Raw genomic sequence first — 19008 nt, 5'->3', positions numbered from 1 at the left:
GTTTCTTTGAGAATCTTTCCCAAGGTTACAATGTGCTTTTTCTATTACTGTCTGAAAAGCACCATAAATGCAGGTCACATGACTCGCACAACTCAAGTCTTCTGAATGTAGAGTACAGGACATAAAGACCATTTGCTTTTGTTGTTGTTGTTTTTTTTATTTGTTTTTTACCTCGACAGCTTCTGGTCAGTGTTATAAAAATTTTATGGTTTGAGTAACCTTTAAGGACTTTAACTTAAAAATGCATGCTGTCACAATAATTAGACAGCCTTCAAAAAGACTGTATCTACAGTATTTCCGTAAATGCGCTGTTAGAAAGTATTATTTAGCCAGAGACTGTATCATAACAAGTTTTGGTTTGAAGGCAAACCAGCTGTCTGTAATTGTGTAAACTCTTGTTGAGATGACAGCAACAAAAGATGTTACATCTTCTCCCCATGTGAGTGAGGGGAGCATGATGTCTGTTGAAGTTTTAAATATGTTGTCAAAGTCAAAAATGTAAGCAAAAAATCTAAAATGAGCTTAATTTATTTACTAATATTTCTTAAATACTTTCTCACAAAATAAATATATATATTTGTCATGCATTTTATATACCAATTACAAATATAAAAAAAAATAAGGGGCATTAAGATTTTGCATTATTTTTCATGACAAGACATTTTGTGAGTGTGTGCATTTTCCATTATGTGTCCATATGTTAATTATTAGTATCCTCATTGAAATCAGCATTTCTCTGCATTATTGAATTTTTAATATTCTTTAAAAATAAGCTGATTAAAATCAACATATTAAACATTAAATTCAAGGCACTAGAAAAAATGTAATAAATACTTCACCTCAGAATTTATTGTGCCTTCATGGAAATATTATAGTGGATAAAATAAATTAATAAAATAACGCAAAATATAGTTTCTTATGGTGTTCTGTATTTTGGATAGAAATATGATCCTTTTTTGCACATGTTAGTGACTGAAGAAACTTTTGGAAGCTATACCAGCATTATAAATCTAGGCTAGTTAATCATAACTAAATAAATGAAAGTTATTACGAATAAAACAGAGTCGAACAACAATGCAGAATTATCAGATTGCCTCACCCAAAGAAATGCAAATCTTACCAATCAAATATTCTTTAGAAAACCTTTAATGGCAATTAGAGACCTGTTTAAAGAAAACAAAACTTGATATGTAAATCATTCTTATTCATGTCCATTTCTGTTGTCTGTTTTGCAGTGTAATGGGTACCTTGCTCTTGTGATTTATTTTCAAGTAGACAGGAATGTCAGTTTCATGAAGATCAATTGCCTTATCCTGTCTCGTCTGTCTCTCTCGTGTGTCTCTCACTCACACACAAGCAGTCTCAGTCTTCAAGGAGCCTCCGCAAATTCAATTGCTTTATAACAGTGATGTCACCAAGCGGAAGTCACATGTGGAGCAAATGTTTGTAAATCCAAATGTCTGTAGTGTATTAAACAGTGCCAGCAATGGAATTACAGGAGGTGACGCAGGGGAGAGGTTCAGCTCACCTCGGGGAGTAGAAATATTGGTTTGTGATAACACTGAAGCCATGAATCAGCGCAGTGTGAGCCATTATCATGAGCCTTTAAATGATGATCAGTAGGATCTTTATTTGACTCATTTGCCAATTTGAATGCTGTAGTTTGATAAGTTCCTCTACAAAACTGTGAAATCACCTCAAAGCAGAATCAGTCAGGGATTGTTAAATATTTCATATTAAATAAATGTGTATTTCTTATTGTTTCTTGAGAATATATGAATATAGATAAATTTAATCATATCTTAGAGCTGCTTTACTGTAAAATGTCATCTGTCTGTGTCTAAGTTTCTATTTACCACTGTAAAAATTATACAATATAAAGTGCTAATGAAATAACTTTATTTACTACACTAAAATATATATTGTATACAGTGTATATACCATGTATAGACTACTTCTGTTGTGCTGTAGGGTAGTTGTTTTCATCATGGTGCTCTGGCAAAGCACGTAGGGCTTTTATTCATTACACTCTTTTGTTTTGGTCTCCCATATAAAGATGCATTTCCTTGAGAAAGCAATATAAATCCCATTCAGCACATCACCTGCTGTGAAATCGCAGTAAGATGTTTTGTCGTGCTGTGTACGCATGCTGTGTTGAAAATATTGAGTGTAGCATAATGGATTTTGGAAAATATTTCTGTTGACGTTTTTGAATTGTATCTTAATTCACTTGCATCTTGTAGCCTGTTAGCGAAGGAAACAAGAATATTAAACAAAACAAGTCAAATACATCAGCGCAATCATTTTCTCCAGCCCATATTTGCAAAATACACCAATCCACATTTATGGCACTTTCATTATCCATTATATCCCATATTATGAAACACCTTATAACCTGTCAAGTCCTTTATCTCAACAGGCAGGTACTTAACTTCAGCGTTATTAACACGATTCAACTGCCGTAGACTCACCACAGGATGCGTTTCCCGCAAAGTTCACCCCTTGATTTCTTTTTAAATTGTTTTAAAGTGCCTTTATTTTCCTTTGACAGACATTAGCCTCACAGCGTTAGCCACGACTTGAGGACTTGGCACGCTAGGACACTGAAATGGTCAATCAGAGCAAGTAATATTGGTCAGGGAGGGTGGTTGATTTCTCTTTTCAATCTTCCAGTCCACATGAATTGCTGAGACGGACCATTTAAGCAGCATTATTCCATCGTTTTGATAGTTTGAATGCTCAACAGGTACACAGATCTGGGCAGCGTGTGCTGTGTTTCCCAAAAGTCACACCCTGTGCCAAGCTGGACTTGAATAATTGAAGTGGTTTTGTGTGCACTCATTCATCTGAAGTGCTCTCTCATAAGTCTTTCTCCAGAGATGGATTTGAACGGGAAAAGGCGGCCCTGTTCCTGCATTAATGAGAAGCTCTTTGCTGCATCCCAGCTGGACTCTGTAGAGAATGACTGTACGACCCAACATTACAGTTGTTACAGCCATTAATCACATCAATCACAACTGACTTACATGTGTGTGTGTGTGTGTGTGTGTGTATGTGTGTGTGTGTGTGTGTGTGTGTGTGTATGTGTGTGTGCATTCTGATCATTAATACTTCTCAGTATACACATTTTGATATTATATGGTTTTTATTATTAATTAAAAGGTTTTTATTAATATTATCATTATTTTTTCATTATTATTTATTTATTTAACCGAAAGCTGTGGATTTGAAAATTTTGGGTATCAACATTTGTCTTCAATGACATAAATATACAATTTTCCCGCTCCTCTATGGCAGTGAAAAGAACACATCTTAGGTGCTTAGAAATGCATTTCATGGCTTTGGTACATTGAGGAAAGTGTGTTTAAAAATACTTAATTTACTAAAAGGACCTAATGTGGCCACCATACTCATAATACACTCATAAATGGATGTTTTATATAGACAGATAAACATAGTCTCATATCAAGGCCTTTAAACACAGTGGATGTCTAATTAAAGCCTTAAAGTTGGCTGAAAAATTACTGCTTTTAAAGGTATACCGTTTTTTGTAAAGTGAGTCATTTTGTTCTTCTTAATACATCAGCTTATATATATATATATATATATATATATATATATATATATATATATATATATATATATATACAATAGGCACTGAAACGGACACCCGGCAAACACAGAGGACGTACCGATGCAGCCCAGCACCACAACTTCTACTGTTACACAAACTTTGCTTTTGCCCCCTCTAAATCAAACCCCTTTACCAGCATCTGCCATCTGTTCCAGGAGAATCTGTTTCACTCTCCGAGCCAAGCAAGGCCGTTATTGGTCCTAATGGCGCTATCAGCTAAGCCGCTAAACCCAATTACTGCTTAAAAAGGGAGGCCACCCCAGCTAATCATAGCCGCCTAACCTGATTTGGCTGTGATGAAGAGATGGGATAAAGATCAGTTAATGCAGGGAGAATGATCTCACAAATACAAAAAACTCAATTCATTTCTCTGGGAGGCCAATCTGTCCGATTCAGCACTAATGGAGTGGAGTTTCATTAGACTCGAAGCGTTCTGCTAGCTCTTATCAGCCTGATGACAAATAATATCAAAAAAGGGTGATCTTCATTAGAGACATGTCTCCGAAAGCTTTGATTTGTGAGGGGGTCAAGCAGAATATGTTAATATACTGATCGGGACATAATGGTGGTGAGACAGGACCAACATGGAAGTTTCTACAGTGCACTAGTGTCTAAAGGGAATATACATAGGGATTTGAACAAAGTTAGCATGTATTTGTGTATCATTTGTACAGACATGAATGATACCTTTAAGTAGCATGTTCAAAAGAGTGTTTTTGGAGTGACTTTTCTCATCTTAAAATTAAAAACAAAGGAATGATGTGAAAATCATTGAGATTTGGGCCAGGTCATTTTTCAAACTATATTTCTAAATATTTTCTAAAACTAGTTCCTGGTCGAACAGAAGTGTCCTTGTTTTGTCTTATGGTGGACATGTTCAAACATCCGCTTTTTTACAGTGTGGTTTTAGGCCTTCAAGTCAAGTCCTCTTAACACACTGTTAATGACACCATCTGTTAATAGGTCTGGACCCACAGCGTGTTTGCGTGTGTGTTCACCTGAGGCTACAGATTCATTTATTGGTCCGTTCTCATCTGCAGCCCTGCAGTAAGCGTGAGCTGTGCATGAGGCCGCGGGGCTGAAGGGCAGGTCTGGTCTAACAGAGCCGGGTCTGGTCTAACAGAGCCGGGCCAGGCCTTACAGACGGACATTAGGCCAAACCGGAGTTAAAATCCTATTAGTTTCAGCTGGGAATCAGATTATCGTCGTCGAGAATCACTCGTCTGGCAACTAGGTTCTAATTTATGCCAATCAACAGCAATTATTGAGGGGAAGGGGAGCATCTATTAGGGAAGCTCATCCACTTAGGCTAATGAATGGGGCAGATTCAATCTCTAACTGAAGAGACATATTTGGGAACTGCAGCTGGGGGCGAATGCGCTACATTCAAGGGGCACCAGTTATCTGAGTCTTAATGTGTGTGTCTGTGTTTGTGGACTCATTCATATAGTGAGTTTTATTATAGATGGCAGCCGTATAGATCGGACGTTTCAGTATTTTTGTGTAGTATATTACCTTTGCAGTATACTTGGATCAATATATGACAAACTGTTATTTGGTTTGTCAGTATACTGTCAAACTGTTCATGAGAGAGATGTAGTTTGCTACAGTTAATGTACCGTAATCTGACTGATTACCCTGAAGGAGAAAAAGTTGGAAAAATAAAGAATTGTATTGTTTTATTAATCAATTTAATGGTTAATTTGTGAATTAATATGGAGGGCTAACAAAAAGTGATAGGACATGACAGCCGAAGTTCTGTTTTGAGAGTTTGAGAGTTGGAAAGAACATTGGGAAATAAGAAAGATTGTGTTGCCCTCTATTGTTTGAAACCCGCAAGTGTTTCTTGCACAAAATGAATTCCTTACAAAAATAATAGCCTATAGAATTTTGTACACAATGCAAAAAGGTGTTTTCCCCCACTTGAAGATTATTAATATTATGATTATTAGAATTTTTTTTTTTTTAGCAGAATTACAAGTAGGCCTACATGTCTAAAATGTTTAACTTTTCTGACAGGATTGCAAAAAAATAAATAAAAATAAAATAAATAAAAAAATATATATAGTACCAAAAGTTTGGAAACACTACTATTTTTAATGTTTTTTGAAAGAAGTTTCTTCTGCTCATCAAGCCTGCATTTATTTTTATCAAAAATACAGAACAAAATGTAATATTGTGATATATTATTACAATTTAAAATAATTGTTTTTAAATTTATTATACTTTAAATTATCATTTATTTCTGTGATGCAAAGCTGAATTTTTAGGATCATTATTACATGATCCTTTAGAAATTATTCTAATATGATGAATCATTATCAAAGTTGGAAACAGTTCTGCTGCTTAATATTTTTTCAGAACATGTGATACTTTTTTAGGATACTTTGATGAATAACAATAATAACAATATACACTACTGGTCAGTAATTTGGGGTCAGTAATTTTTTTTTTCTTATTTTTAAATAAAATCAATACTTTTATTCAGCAAGGATGTGTTAAATTGATAAAAAGTGATAGTAAAGAAAATATATTATTAGAATATATATTATTAGAATTTTTTTTTTTTTTAATAAATGCAGTTCTTTTTAACCTTTTATTCATCAAATATATTAGACAGCAGAACTGTTTCCAACACTCATAATAAATCAGAATATTAGAATGATTTCTAAATGATCATGTGATAGACTGGATGTTACATGTGACACCGAAGGCTGGAGTAATGATGCTGAAAATTCAGCTTTGCATATATATATATATATATATATATATATATATATATATATATATATTTATTTTTAATCCCGTGGAGGAAAACAAACTTCACCACTAGAGTGCTAATCTGTAAAAAAAATAATAATAATAATTAAAAAATAATAATAATAATTTAAGGCTGTGAAAGGTTGTCAGACTGTATCGAAGTTCATATTCCATAACGCAAGATGTCAGCCTTTTGACTAAAAAATGCGCCTGCCAAAGCAAGTGAATAAGATGATGAAAGGTGAGCTGTCCTTTGAAAACTCAAGAGGAACATAGAAGCTATACTTACCAGCTCGTCCACTCTTCACTATTTAGCAGTTATCAAATACGCAATGAGAACGATGGACTTTTAACCTAAGGCTAATAACTGAAATGGTAAATGCAAAACAGTAATTAAGGCACTTATTTTTGCAAAATAACACATAGATAAATATTTACAGTATTTATATAATAATTAATAATTCATTACATTTATATAGCGCTTTTCTAGGCACTCAATGCTTACATTGTCGGGGGTATCTCCTCATCCACCACCAGTGTGCAGCATCCAACTGGATGATGCGACGGCAGCCATAGTGCGCCAGAACCCCCACCACACACCAGCTTACTGGTGGAGAGGAGACAGAGTGATGAAGCCAATCAGCAGATATGGGGATTGTTAGGAGGCCATGATGGTCGGAGGCCAATGGGCGAATTTCGCCAGGATGCTGAGGTCACACCTGTACTCTTTTCGAAAGACATCCTGGGATTTTTACTGACCACAGAGAGTCAGGACCTCGGATTAACGTCTTATCCGAAGACGGTGCTTGTTGACAGTATAGTGTCCCCATCACTTCACTGGGGCGCTAGGACCCACACGGACCTCAGGGTGGGCACCCCCTGTTGGCCTCACTAGCACCTCTTCCAGCAGCAACCTAGTTTTCTCACGAGGTCTCCCATCCAGGTACTGACCAGGCTCAGTCCTGCTTAGCTTCAGTGGGAAAACAGTCTTGGGCTCCAGGGTGATATGGCTGCCAAGTGTATAAAATATCGGTTTCGTTGTATTAACGAAAACACGTTGCTCTATATCAAACAATATATATATTATTTGCAGATAACTGTACTTCTCCTATAATTATTATTTGGTGGTGTGCATTGTTAAATATTGAGAAATATAATTCTTGTGTAAAACCCATAGAAACTCAGTAAATCGAACCGCAACATCTAGGGACCAATCAGATGCGCCACAGCGAAGCACCTGGCCTAACACGGAAATAGCTCTGGAGTGTCTAATCTCTCGTGAAGTTCTTTGTTCCCCATCTAGAAACATCATCAGCGTCTCAACATGGCGAATAACAGCACAGGCTAATGGCGAGCTAGCGTCTCTCCCCTCTCACCCGACGTTAAAGTCTGAAGAATAGCATGCAGCAGCCTTTGAAAATATCCAAGAAAGAGTTTAAATAATGGAAACGCGGGGGATTGATCAGATGTTCGACTTCCAGCGGTAACTTTCTCACATTCCAAGCTTGAAATGATAACAGTTGCAGAGCTAATGTAATTAGCCGTAGCATGTTCTACATCAAACTCACAAAACACAAGCGTATAAAGTCTGACACGTATACAATCTTCAGATACATGTATATGAGAATGGATTGTCAATGTATGTTGTCCGTTTATTCCTTTTCTTTTTTTTCTTTTTTTGCTCTTATGTAATTTAATACACCATATTTGCCCTAAAGGTTATTCATAACGTTATATGCATAATATGGTTAATGAGAGTACTGCAGTACACAAAAAACCTAAAATATGTTGCAAAATAACAGAAAGTGTTAATATTTGTGGATGTCATCAGTAAGGCCTGTTGCATAACACTGATCTAAGTTAATTAAAATAACAATGAAAGAACCTATATTAGCTGATTTTCTCACAAAAACCAATATGTTTGCCATAACACACGTTTGTTAGGTTTGTCTTTCTGATCTCTGAATAACTCAAGCATGATAGAAATGAAGCCCTGGTTAGTTCATATTATTTGAATTGTGTGCACTGCTCAGGTCTCTGACATTAGAGATGTTAGTTTCTGGCTAACTGCTCTGGTCATAAATAGATCCTGAAGCTGGTTGCTATTCCTGTCCATACTCTTTCCACAGGTTACCAAATGATCGCTTCATCCTGCTGTTGTTGTTGCTGTACTCCCCTGTCGGCGTATGTTTGATGCTACTGCGAATATTTATTGGTGTCCATGTGTTTCTAGTGAGTTGTGCACTGCCTGATAGTATTGTCAGAAGGTAAGATTCCACACTGGAGCGTTAATTGTACAATTCAGAACAGCAAAAGGCTACATTTTGCTTTTTTATTTTATTCGTTTTGAGGGATTTCAAATATTTCGGTTTGGCTTTTAAGTATTTTTTTTCCCTCAGTTTTTACTTATATTTTACAACTGTTTATTTTTATTTCAGATTTGTAATATTTTTAGTTAACAATAACAACAATGTGACATTCTCAAGTTTTTTTTAAACTGCATTCATATATAACTATCACACATGCAGATCAGATTAATATTATTATTACACATGTAGACTATTATTATTATTTTTACTTTTAAAACTTAATATGTCACAGACAGGATATTTAATTAAGCTTCAAACAAGCTAAAAGGTGTTAAAAAAATTGGAATAACTTGTCACCTAGAATACAAACTTTTTATAATACATGTATTTGATTTTTGTTACTTTTGGTTTGGCCAATTTTGTTTTTGCATTAGGAAGTGTTTTTAGTATTGCTTGTTACACATTTGTCTTTTGTTGTTACAGGTTCATAGTGAGAATAATGTGTTCAGTGTTGGGTCTGCATGTCCGGCAGAACAATCCACGCTTACGGGACAAAACCGCCCGACTTTACATCTGCAATCACGTTACACATTTCGACCACAATATTATCAACCTTCTTACCTCCTGTAACACGGTGAGTGTCAGTGTTTTCCCAGCATGATTTAATCTTTTTCTCCTCCTCTGCTCTGCCCTTGACCTCTGTCTTTTGTTTTTTTCATTGGTTTACTCACACAATGAGGTCTGTTTCTCCTTTGGCAGCTGAGCTGACTTAATGTTGGGCCAGAGGCCAGTGAATGAGGTTTAGTTCTCTCTGTTTGCTTACTTCAAATGATTCAATTTGTTTGGTTGCAGGGCAGCAGGAATAACTTAAACGTTAAGTCATGCATGAATACTGTCTGCATGACTTGACCTAGGATTTAGTTCGAAAATAAATGTTATATATATATATATTTGTTATGAATAATTCTTTGTAACTATATTAAAATAAACATAAGATTCACAGTTAGTGTATTAAGTCATCAAATTATTATAAACTTATGAAACATTCCAGAAATCCTGGAAAGTTTTCAGGATATTATGGAATCTTTCAGGGATTTTTGAAAAGTTTCTGGAAATTTTCCACCCCTTTGCAACCCTACATATTATATATGTAATATATAATTTACATTTACACAACTATTACAGTTTACGTTATATGCTAAACATGGGTAATATGAGTTTATTACTAGCATATATATATATATATATATATATATATATATGTACACACACTTTGTTAAACATGAATCCTGAAAAACTATAACAGATTTCACAAAAATATTAAGCATTGATAATAGGGGTCATATGACTCATGACTAATATTTCTACACACTGATTTTACTTTGTTTTTGATCAAATAAAATGCAGCCTTGGTGAGCAAAAGAGACTTCATAACATTAGCATAATAACAGCAAAATATTTTTCCCTGATCACAAACTTTTATGTGGTAGTGTATGCATTGCTCAGATGCATTTTAAAATGTACTTTTATTTTCACACAATGTTCCCTACTTGATTCAGCTTCAATAACAAAAGAATAAGATACTTTTAATGACTATATAGCCCTTTATATTTATTTTACACATTTCATTATTGTGGACTTCATGACTAACATCATGCTTTAGTTAATCAGCTACATGTAACCATGTTTTCCTGTCTGTTTCTTTGTGTTTAGCCACTGCTGGAGGGCCCTGTGGGGTTCCTGTGCTGGGCGAGGGGTTTTATGGAGCTGGGTCAGGGTGTCCAGAGCAGGGCGGAGCTGACAGAGACCCTCCGCAGGTATTGCTCATCTCCTGCCGCTTTACCCCTCCTGCTTTTTCCAGAAGAGGACACCACCAACGGCCGAAACGGCCTCCTCAAGTTCAGGTACTCCAGCATCACACAGCTGCCATCAAAACAATATTCCTTTATACATTTGACTATAGTCAAATTAAAGTGCTTTTTTTCAGCTTTTAAAGCAGCTTTAAAGTAAATCATAAAGTTAATGTTTTATAATAACTTGATGCTTTATAGTCACATTTAGTAGATTACAAGCAACTGCTATTTAATATATATATATATATATATATATATATATATATATATATATATATATATATATACAGTACAGACCAAATGTTTGGACACACCTTCTCATTCAAAGAGTTTTCTTTATTTAAAATTATAGATTCAGACTGAAGGCATCAAAACTATGAATTAACACATGTGGAATTACATACATAACAAAAAAGTGTGAAAAATAACTGAAAATGTCATATTCTAGGTTCTTCAAAGTAGCCACCTTTTGCTTGGATTACTGCTTTGCACACTCTTGGCATTCTCTTGATGAGCTTCAAGAGGTAGTCACCTGAAATGGTCTTCACTTCACAGGTGTGCCCAGTCAGGTTTAATAAGTGTGATTTCTTGCCTTATAAATGGGGTTGGGACCATCAGTTGTGTTGTGCAGAAGTCACGTGGATACACAGCTGATAGTCCTACTGAATAGACTGTGAGAATTTGTGTTATGGCAAGAAAAAAGCAGCAAAGTACAGGAAAATGAGTGGCCATCATTACTTTAAGAAATGAAGGTCAGTCAGTCCGAAAAATTGGGAAAACTTTGAAAGTGTCCCCAAGTGCAGTCACAAAAACCATCAAGCGCTACAAAGAAACTGGCTCAGATGCGGACCGCCCCAGGAAAGGAAGACCAAGAGTCACCTCTGCTGCGGAGGATAAGTTCATCCGAGTCACCAGCCTCAGAAATCGCAGGTTAACAGCAGCTCAAATTAGAGACCAGGTCAATTGCACACGGAGTTCTAGCAGCAGACACATCTCTAGAACAACTGTTAAAGAGGAGACTGTGTGAATTCATGGTAGAATACCTGCTAGGAAACCACTGCTAAAGAAAGGCAGCAAGCAGAAGAGACTTGTTTGGGCTAAAGAACACAAGGAATGGACATTAGACCAGTGGAAATCTGTGCTTTGGTCTTTGAGTCCAAATTTGAGATCTTTGGTTCCAACCACCGTGTCTTTGTGCGATGCAGAAAATGTGAACGGATGGACTCTACATGCCTGGTTCCCACCGTGAAGCATGGAGGAGGAGGTGTGGGGGTGTGGGTGTGCTTTGCTGGTGACACTGTTGGGGATTTATTCAAAGTTGAAGGCATACTGAACCAGCATGACTACCACAGCATCTTGCAGCAGCATGCTATTCCATCCGGTTTGCGTTTAGTTGGACCATCATTTATTTTTCAACAGGACAATGACCCCAAACACACCTCCAGACTGTGTAAGGGCTATTTGACCAAGAAGGAGAGTGATGGGGTGCTGCGCCAGATGACCTGGCCTCCATAGTCACCGGATCTGAACCCAATCGAGATGGTTTAAGGGTGAGCTGGACCGCAGACAGAAGGCAAAAGGGCCAACAAGTGCTAAGCATATCTCGGGGAACTCCTTCAAGACTGTTGGAAGACCATTTCAGGTGACTTCCTCTTGAAGCTCATCAAGAGAATGCCAAGAGTGTGCAAAGCATTAATCAAAGCAAAAGGTTGCTACTTTGAAGAACCTAGAATATGACATATTTTCAGTTGTTTCACACTTTTTTGTTATGTATATAATTCCACATGTGTTAATTCATAGTTTTGATGCTTTCAGTGTGAATCTACGATTTTCATAGTCATGAAAAAAAGAAACCTCTTTGAATGAGAAGGTGTGTCCAAACTTTTGGTCTGTACTGTATATATATATATATATATATATATATATATATATACTTACGTTCTTCTTTTAAGCTTTCAGTGGAGTAAAGTGGAGTGGCTTTCAGTGTGTTTGTTGTCAACAGTTCAGAAGACATGAAATAAAGCACATCCATAATAAAACATACATTGCATGGCTCTGGGGCATGAATAAAGGTCTCCTGTAGCAAATCCATGCGTTTTCATAAGAAAATATTTCAGAAGTAATAAACACTTTCTATCACTTCCACCATCTGTCATATGCGGAAGGCGTTCGGGCTGATGATGTAGGACATCAGCGCTGCGTGGCTAGCGTGGAGAAAGAACAAAACAAATCATTGTTCATGAATTAGAAGCACAAAATTTGTAATGTAAAGGATTTGTAAAGAAAAATGTTGGAGGATTTCGATATAAGCCAATAGGTTTTCCTTTGCTGAAGTAAGGAAACTTTGTTTTCTTTGCTCCTGCATTTCTCAAGACTACATCATCCGCCTGAAAGTCTTCCGCGTCCCACAGTTAGCGGAAGTGAGAAAACAGTGTTTATTAATAAACAATATGAACTGTTTTTTTTTTAAATGCTTCACTTACTTTATGTAACAGTAATATTACTGAGGAAAGTCGTGGCCTAATTGTTAGAGAGTCGGACTTGCAATTGAAGGGTTGTGAGTTCGAGTCTCGGGCCGGCAGGAATTGTATGTGGGGGGAGTGCATGTACAGTGCTCTCTCCACCTTCAATACCATGACTTAGGCTACGTTCACACTGCAGGCTGAAACGACCCAATTCCGATTTTTTTGCCCCTATGCGACCTGTATCTGATCTTTTCATGACAGTCTGAACGACACAGATCCGATCTTTTCAAATGTGACCCAGGCCACTTGGGTATGTGGTCCTGAATCCGATACGTTTCCGATCTTTTGAAATGCGACCTCCGTCTGAACGGTCAGGCCACATGTATCCGACCCGTACGTCATTGATACGCTACAAACGTCATACGTCTGCGTTGAAGTAGGCGGGAACGAGAAGATAAACTGATGAATTCTGTATTAGTGAAGCCACTCACATCAGTATCCCACCACTCCTGGCTGCGACTCCGCACCCACACGTTTCTCTGTACCGAGGTTGCTAACACTGCTCCACAAAACGCCATGGCCAAAAACCTTGCTCTCCTTCTTCTTTTTAATTTTCTTCTTAAAACGAGGAGATTGTAATTGTGCTGGCTCCGTTGGGAAAATAACTTTAATGTTGCAAAAAGAGCTCCTCTGTTGACTACACTGTTGTTGACATTCATGTTTAACGTTAGCTACTTCCGCAAACAACGAGTGACGTTGTTGAGCGTTGTGTACTCTTCTGCGCATGCGGGTCACTTCTGGGTCATTTCACGTTCACACAGGAGATCACAAAAGATCGCATTTAATTGGAAATGTGAACGGCCATGCAAAAAAATCTAATTTTTTTCATCGGAATTGAGCATTAAGCCCTGCAGTGTGAACGTAGCCTTAGGTGTCCTTGAGCAAGGCACCAAACCCCCAACTGCTCCCCGGGCGCCGCAGCATAAATGGCTGCCCACCGCTCTGGGTGTGTGTTCACTGTGTGTGTGTGTGTTCACTGCTGTGTGGATGGGTTAAAAAAGCAGAGCACGAATTCAGAGTATGGGTCACCATACTTGGCCGTATGTCACGTCACTTTCTTTTTTATTTATTTATTTTATTTTTTTACTAAAAGATATCAGACAAGTCTTTAATGTACAACAAATTTAATGTAAAAATACCATGAATACTGTTTGTCATGTCTCATCTGGTTTTAAATGTGACCATACTGTGCATAGACGGTCAGGTGCCTGATATAAATATTTTTTGGTTAGTAAGGACTGCTTTAATACTTAGTCTCTGGTGATTAAATGTTGATCTGTTCTGGGAGGATTGCCAGGTCCTCGCTAAGCATCCTTGAAGGGTGTAAGGTGTAGGGCTGGGTACCGAACTTCGATGCCTTTATGGTATTGAACGAAAAACTTATGTTAAAATTATTTATCTTTCGGTGCCAAATTTCCGTTTTACAATGCCAAAGAGGTCTAAAGAGTATTGCAACCAAAGCTGGTGTTACGGTTTAACTGGTTACTAGTGATGTGCGGATCGATACTAAAATATCGATATCTCCGATACCAGCTTTATATGTTCTAGAATCGATTATCTTATCAAAATATCGATATTTCAGTAATTTGGAGCAAATATGTAGTTTATTGGAAATAGAAAGACAGCGGAAAGTAACCACAATTACCCTCGTTTATCTGAATAATGCCAACTTAGTCGGAACTACTTGTTCTTCCGCCTGCCAAGTCATGAGCGTAATATGGCACTGTACAACTGGCTGCAGTGCAGAGCACGCGTCGCAAGCAGCCACTCACACTCAGTCCGCTGCTGGCACATGTTGTTGTTCAGTCACGCTGTGTCAGTCCGGGGGATTGGATATGGCTGAACGCAAGCGAAGTTACGTGTGGAGCTACTTCACTTCCATAAACTCAAACGATGCGGTTTGTGACACGTGTAACAAAACAGTGAGGTACTGTGGTAATACCACAAACCTAATCAAACATCTACATATAAATCACAAGACAGAATATGACGACGTCATGACGAGGCGGTCAGAGGAGGAGGAAAGGAGAGGTACAGGTGCTGCTAGGGCGAGACAGACATCGCTTTCAGAGTCCTTTGGTGCAGCAGGCAGGCCCTATCCAGGTACAGACTAGGGAGAAAATGAGGCGATGTGGCTGTATTTTGGGGGCTTGGGTTTTAGTGACAATGATAAAACAACGGCAGTTCCCTGATTTCTTAAAACAAATTTGTTTTAGAACTTTGGTTATACATACAGTTTCTATTTTATAAAAAAAATGCTGTGACTCAAATTGAAATGGCTAGTACAATACATAATTAGAGAAGTACCATAATAACTTCATAATTGTCAGAACCCACATTTTGAAATTTTTATTTAACCATCAGTCAAAACAAATGAGACGAAGAATAATACAACTGAGTATTATTCTACTGATACAATATTATCTGTCTTCTTACCTATCAAATACTTTTCCTGGCAAACGTACTGTAAAGTCCAATGCAGCCTTGTCAATGTAATTTAAATGATCTACTCTGCAGATAACCTTACCTAACTAAATCTGGGCCGGCTAAATTGATGTGCGATTATCTCAGGGACACATTTTACTAAAATAAAGTAAATAAATAAGTAATGAAATAATTAAATGACCAAAATGTCTGCAATAGTTCAGCTTGGAGTAAAATGTGAATCTTTTCAAAGGCAGGCGAGGTTGTGAGCAAAAAAAGGAGCAGACTCAAAGGAAAAACTGTTAATATGTTGTTGTTCCTAAACAAAAACCTGTGAATGAGAGAAATTTAGAGGGAAGGTTAAAAATCTTCTAGGGGACCGGATTAACATGTCACTAAACCATAAAGTGTGAATGTTTATTGTTTTATGTTAAGATGTTCAAGCAGGCGTTTTAAGATATACATGCTGCTCAGATGCTGTCAATAAATATGTAAGTTGGCTCTTTTTTTGTATGATAATTCTTCATCAATAAACAAGAAGAACCCATAATATGTCTCGTATTCAGTATGAAGTGACACTTTTGAGTACACTAACGTTACTTGTTACTTTAATTTCCCAAACAGTAATTTTTGGGCAAAGTATCGGTATCGGATCGGTATCGCCGATACTCGCCTTGATTTTACTTGGTATCGGATCGGATAGGAAACCAGTGGTATCAAACATCACTACTGGTTACCGTGTTATCTGGCGACCAACTTCCTGGTTTAGGTCTCCACTGCAGATGTGCTGGAACAACGGCAGCAGATTCGGCGATTCTGAAAGCACCAACTGACGTGATATTAAGTGTCTAATAAACGCAGGCATGCTCATTGCATGACTCTGATATTCTTGTAAATATTACAAGTTATTAGTATGATCACCCCGTTTCACGGCTGAAGTAAGTAGGATAAACAAAAAAATAAAAATAAAGTACGTCTGTGTTCGCGCGGATTTCGAACACGCGCTAAAAGACGGCGCGCTGTGAGACAGCAGTCATGAACCACCAAGCTACCGATCTACACCGAATCAGCTCCAGGTCTCTGGATTCAAGACAGGACTCTCGGCGTCACATCGTACAGCTGCTGAATCAAGGAAATGTGACCTGTGTTTACCTATTATGAAAATAAACCATAGCAGAACGATGACTACATTTTATGGTTCATGATGTTAAAGAACATTTCATGACTTCTCAGACAGCTGTACATTTGTGGCTACTGTGGGTTAATTATAAACTAAAGAAAATGTACCATGTTTTTACTATGGTAAATATGAGTTAACGATAGCATTTATAATTAACCCACAGTAGCCGCAAATGTACAGTTGTCTGATAAGTCATGAAATGTTCTTTAACCCACAAATGCAGTTTGATTTTGCACTAAAAAAAGTTTTTTTTTTTTTTTTTTTTTACATTCCTTTTGGTTCAATATTAGCCTGTACGTACACAATATCATTTGTTTATTTATAATATGTTCATGTTGTGGATTTTTGTTAATTTTGGCCAAGTTAGGATTGATACCAATCCTGAGTGTCTGCTGGCACACCCCTATCCAAAAAGCACAACCAGTTGTATTAATAATGTTATCCTGAATGTGAAGTGTTACCAGAATTTGTTTTAAGGTGAAAAATAAAAGTTTTGTGTTTAATGTATTTGTGTTGATGTTGAAATGGATTTTAAAACATATGGTATCGAAAAAAGTATCGTTAGGAACCGGTATCGAAACTGAGGTATCGGAATTGGCACCGGATCGAAAGATTTTGAACAATACCCAGCCCTACTAAGGTGTGATAAGTCTTTACTGATCCTCAAGGTTTAGACTTTACTGCCTGTAAATCAGCTGACACCCTCTTTGCCATTAGCTTTTAAAATACAACATTCTCTTTCTCTTTAAGAAAGACACCATTTTAAAAGACCAACTTCTACTCTCTCCTCAGCTCTTGGCCTTTCGCTATGTCTGACACCATCCAGCCTGTGGCATTGCTGGTGAAGAGGCCTTTCATATCTGTGGTAATTACATTCAAAACCTCTTCTGTAATCCACTGTTGACAAATGATTGGTCATTATGGATGTGACCCTTTTATATTCTCAAACATTACAACAAAAAACTGATTGTAGTGAATGTGTATGTAATTCGACCCATAGTTTTTGTCATGGCTGCTCTTGTCATTTCTGCAAATCACTTTGCTGTAAAACCATCCACCCAGGCATTTAAATGTGACTGAACAATCTTGTCTAGAGTTTCCATATCTTTTTTCCATCCTCAAGTTCCTGTTTAAGCACATAAGAGGGTCTTTGTGTGAGTGTGACACATCAGGAGGATATTTATAGCAGTTCTGATAAAGTGATTGACTATACAGTAGAAAGATGGACTGTGAAATGCAGACACATCGGCTCATAGTGACCTCTTGCTCCCATTACAGCATTGCAAAATGGGTTTATTTATTTTTGGGTGAACATTGGAGTATGTTTATGATCTATTCCCTCAGCTGCTGTATTGTATCAGGGTTTTCAGTCTTTTAGATGCCACGTACGTTATGGCCATATTGAAATTTAAAAGGTTTCAGGGTGGTTTTTCTACAGTGGTGAAACCACCCTTAACAAGGCAAAATTTGATATTTATGTGTGATCCAATTTATGCATTGAAAAACAATCATACTCATGTAACATTATTTGGAAGATACTTATTTTTTCTGGTAACATGCCTACACTTTTGCCTACTTTTTTAGTGCTGTCAATCGATTAAAAAAAAAATCAATTGCAATTAATCCCAAATAATGTTAAAGTTTTTAAATAAAATTTTAAATTACGAAAACTTAACATTGGATCTTCAAATTAATGCAGAAACAACATAAACAGTATATTTTCTATATTTGTTTAATGCCATCTTTTTTATGACTGAAGGCGAGTATCATTGAGACCAATATTTCTCATGTCTCTATGAAATTGTTTTCCCCCATAATATTTTATGATTGACTATAGCCATACACCATTACAGTGTAATTGAGAGCTATTAATTTTAACTTAAAAAATATTTTTTTTTAATTTAAGTTAACTTAAAAGAATTTCACAAACTCATTATAATAAATGTCATATTTAGCTACCTGTGCACTTCAGCAGTAGAAGTGTACAGAAATTGAATAAAATAATCAAACACTAAATTCAAAATTAAATAGATGATTTCGTAAAGCTTCAAAAGTCATTTTTATCCAGATTTTTCTTTTGTTCTTTGATTAACAGACATCACAGCAGCTGAGTTGTTTTGTTATTTGGCTGCTATTACTTTAAGAGTGGCCAATGCTGAACATGACGCAGATCTGACATGTATGCTCGTAGTTTCATTCGCACTTTAAAATAAAATGAAACCGGCTACAGCACGCGTCACCGGATTTGTGTCTACAGTTTAAGAGCATGCCTTACGAGCACAGTATATAAAGGCTGACAGGGCAGAAAAAAATAGTTTTTACT

At 36.8% G+C, this 19008-nt stretch overlaps 1 protein-coding gene across 2 annotated transcripts in view; it reads left to right on the top strand.

Annotated features, from left to right (window-relative positions):
- Positions 1-7687: 7687 nt before the first annotated feature.
- aup1 (AUP1 lipid droplet regulating VLDL assembly factor) overlaps positions 7688-19008 on the top strand; it is a 28208-nt gene continuing 16887 nt past the window's right edge. For both annotated transcript variants that reach the window (XM_059516213.1, XM_059516212.1), the window contains exons 1-5: positions 7688-7877; positions 8524-8661; positions 9187-9337; positions 10417-10607; positions 17478-17550. In XM_059516213.1, the coding sequence (XP_059372196.1) occupies positions 7837-7877; positions 8524-8661; positions 9187-9337; positions 10417-10607; positions 17478-17550 (594 nt within the window). In that variant the 5' untranslated portion in view covers positions 7688-7836. The remainder of the gene's footprint in view (positions 7878-8523; positions 8662-9186; positions 9338-10416; positions 10608-17477; positions 17551-19008) is intronic.

This window comes from Carassius carassius, chromosome 29, assembly GCF_963082965.1.
Source record: "Carassius carassius chromosome 29, fCarCar2.1, whole genome shotgun sequence".
Lineage (NCBI taxonomy): Eukaryota > Metazoa > Chordata > Actinopteri > Cypriniformes > Cyprinidae > Carassius > Carassius carassius.
This window is presented reverse-complemented; position numbering and strand designations above follow the sequence as displayed.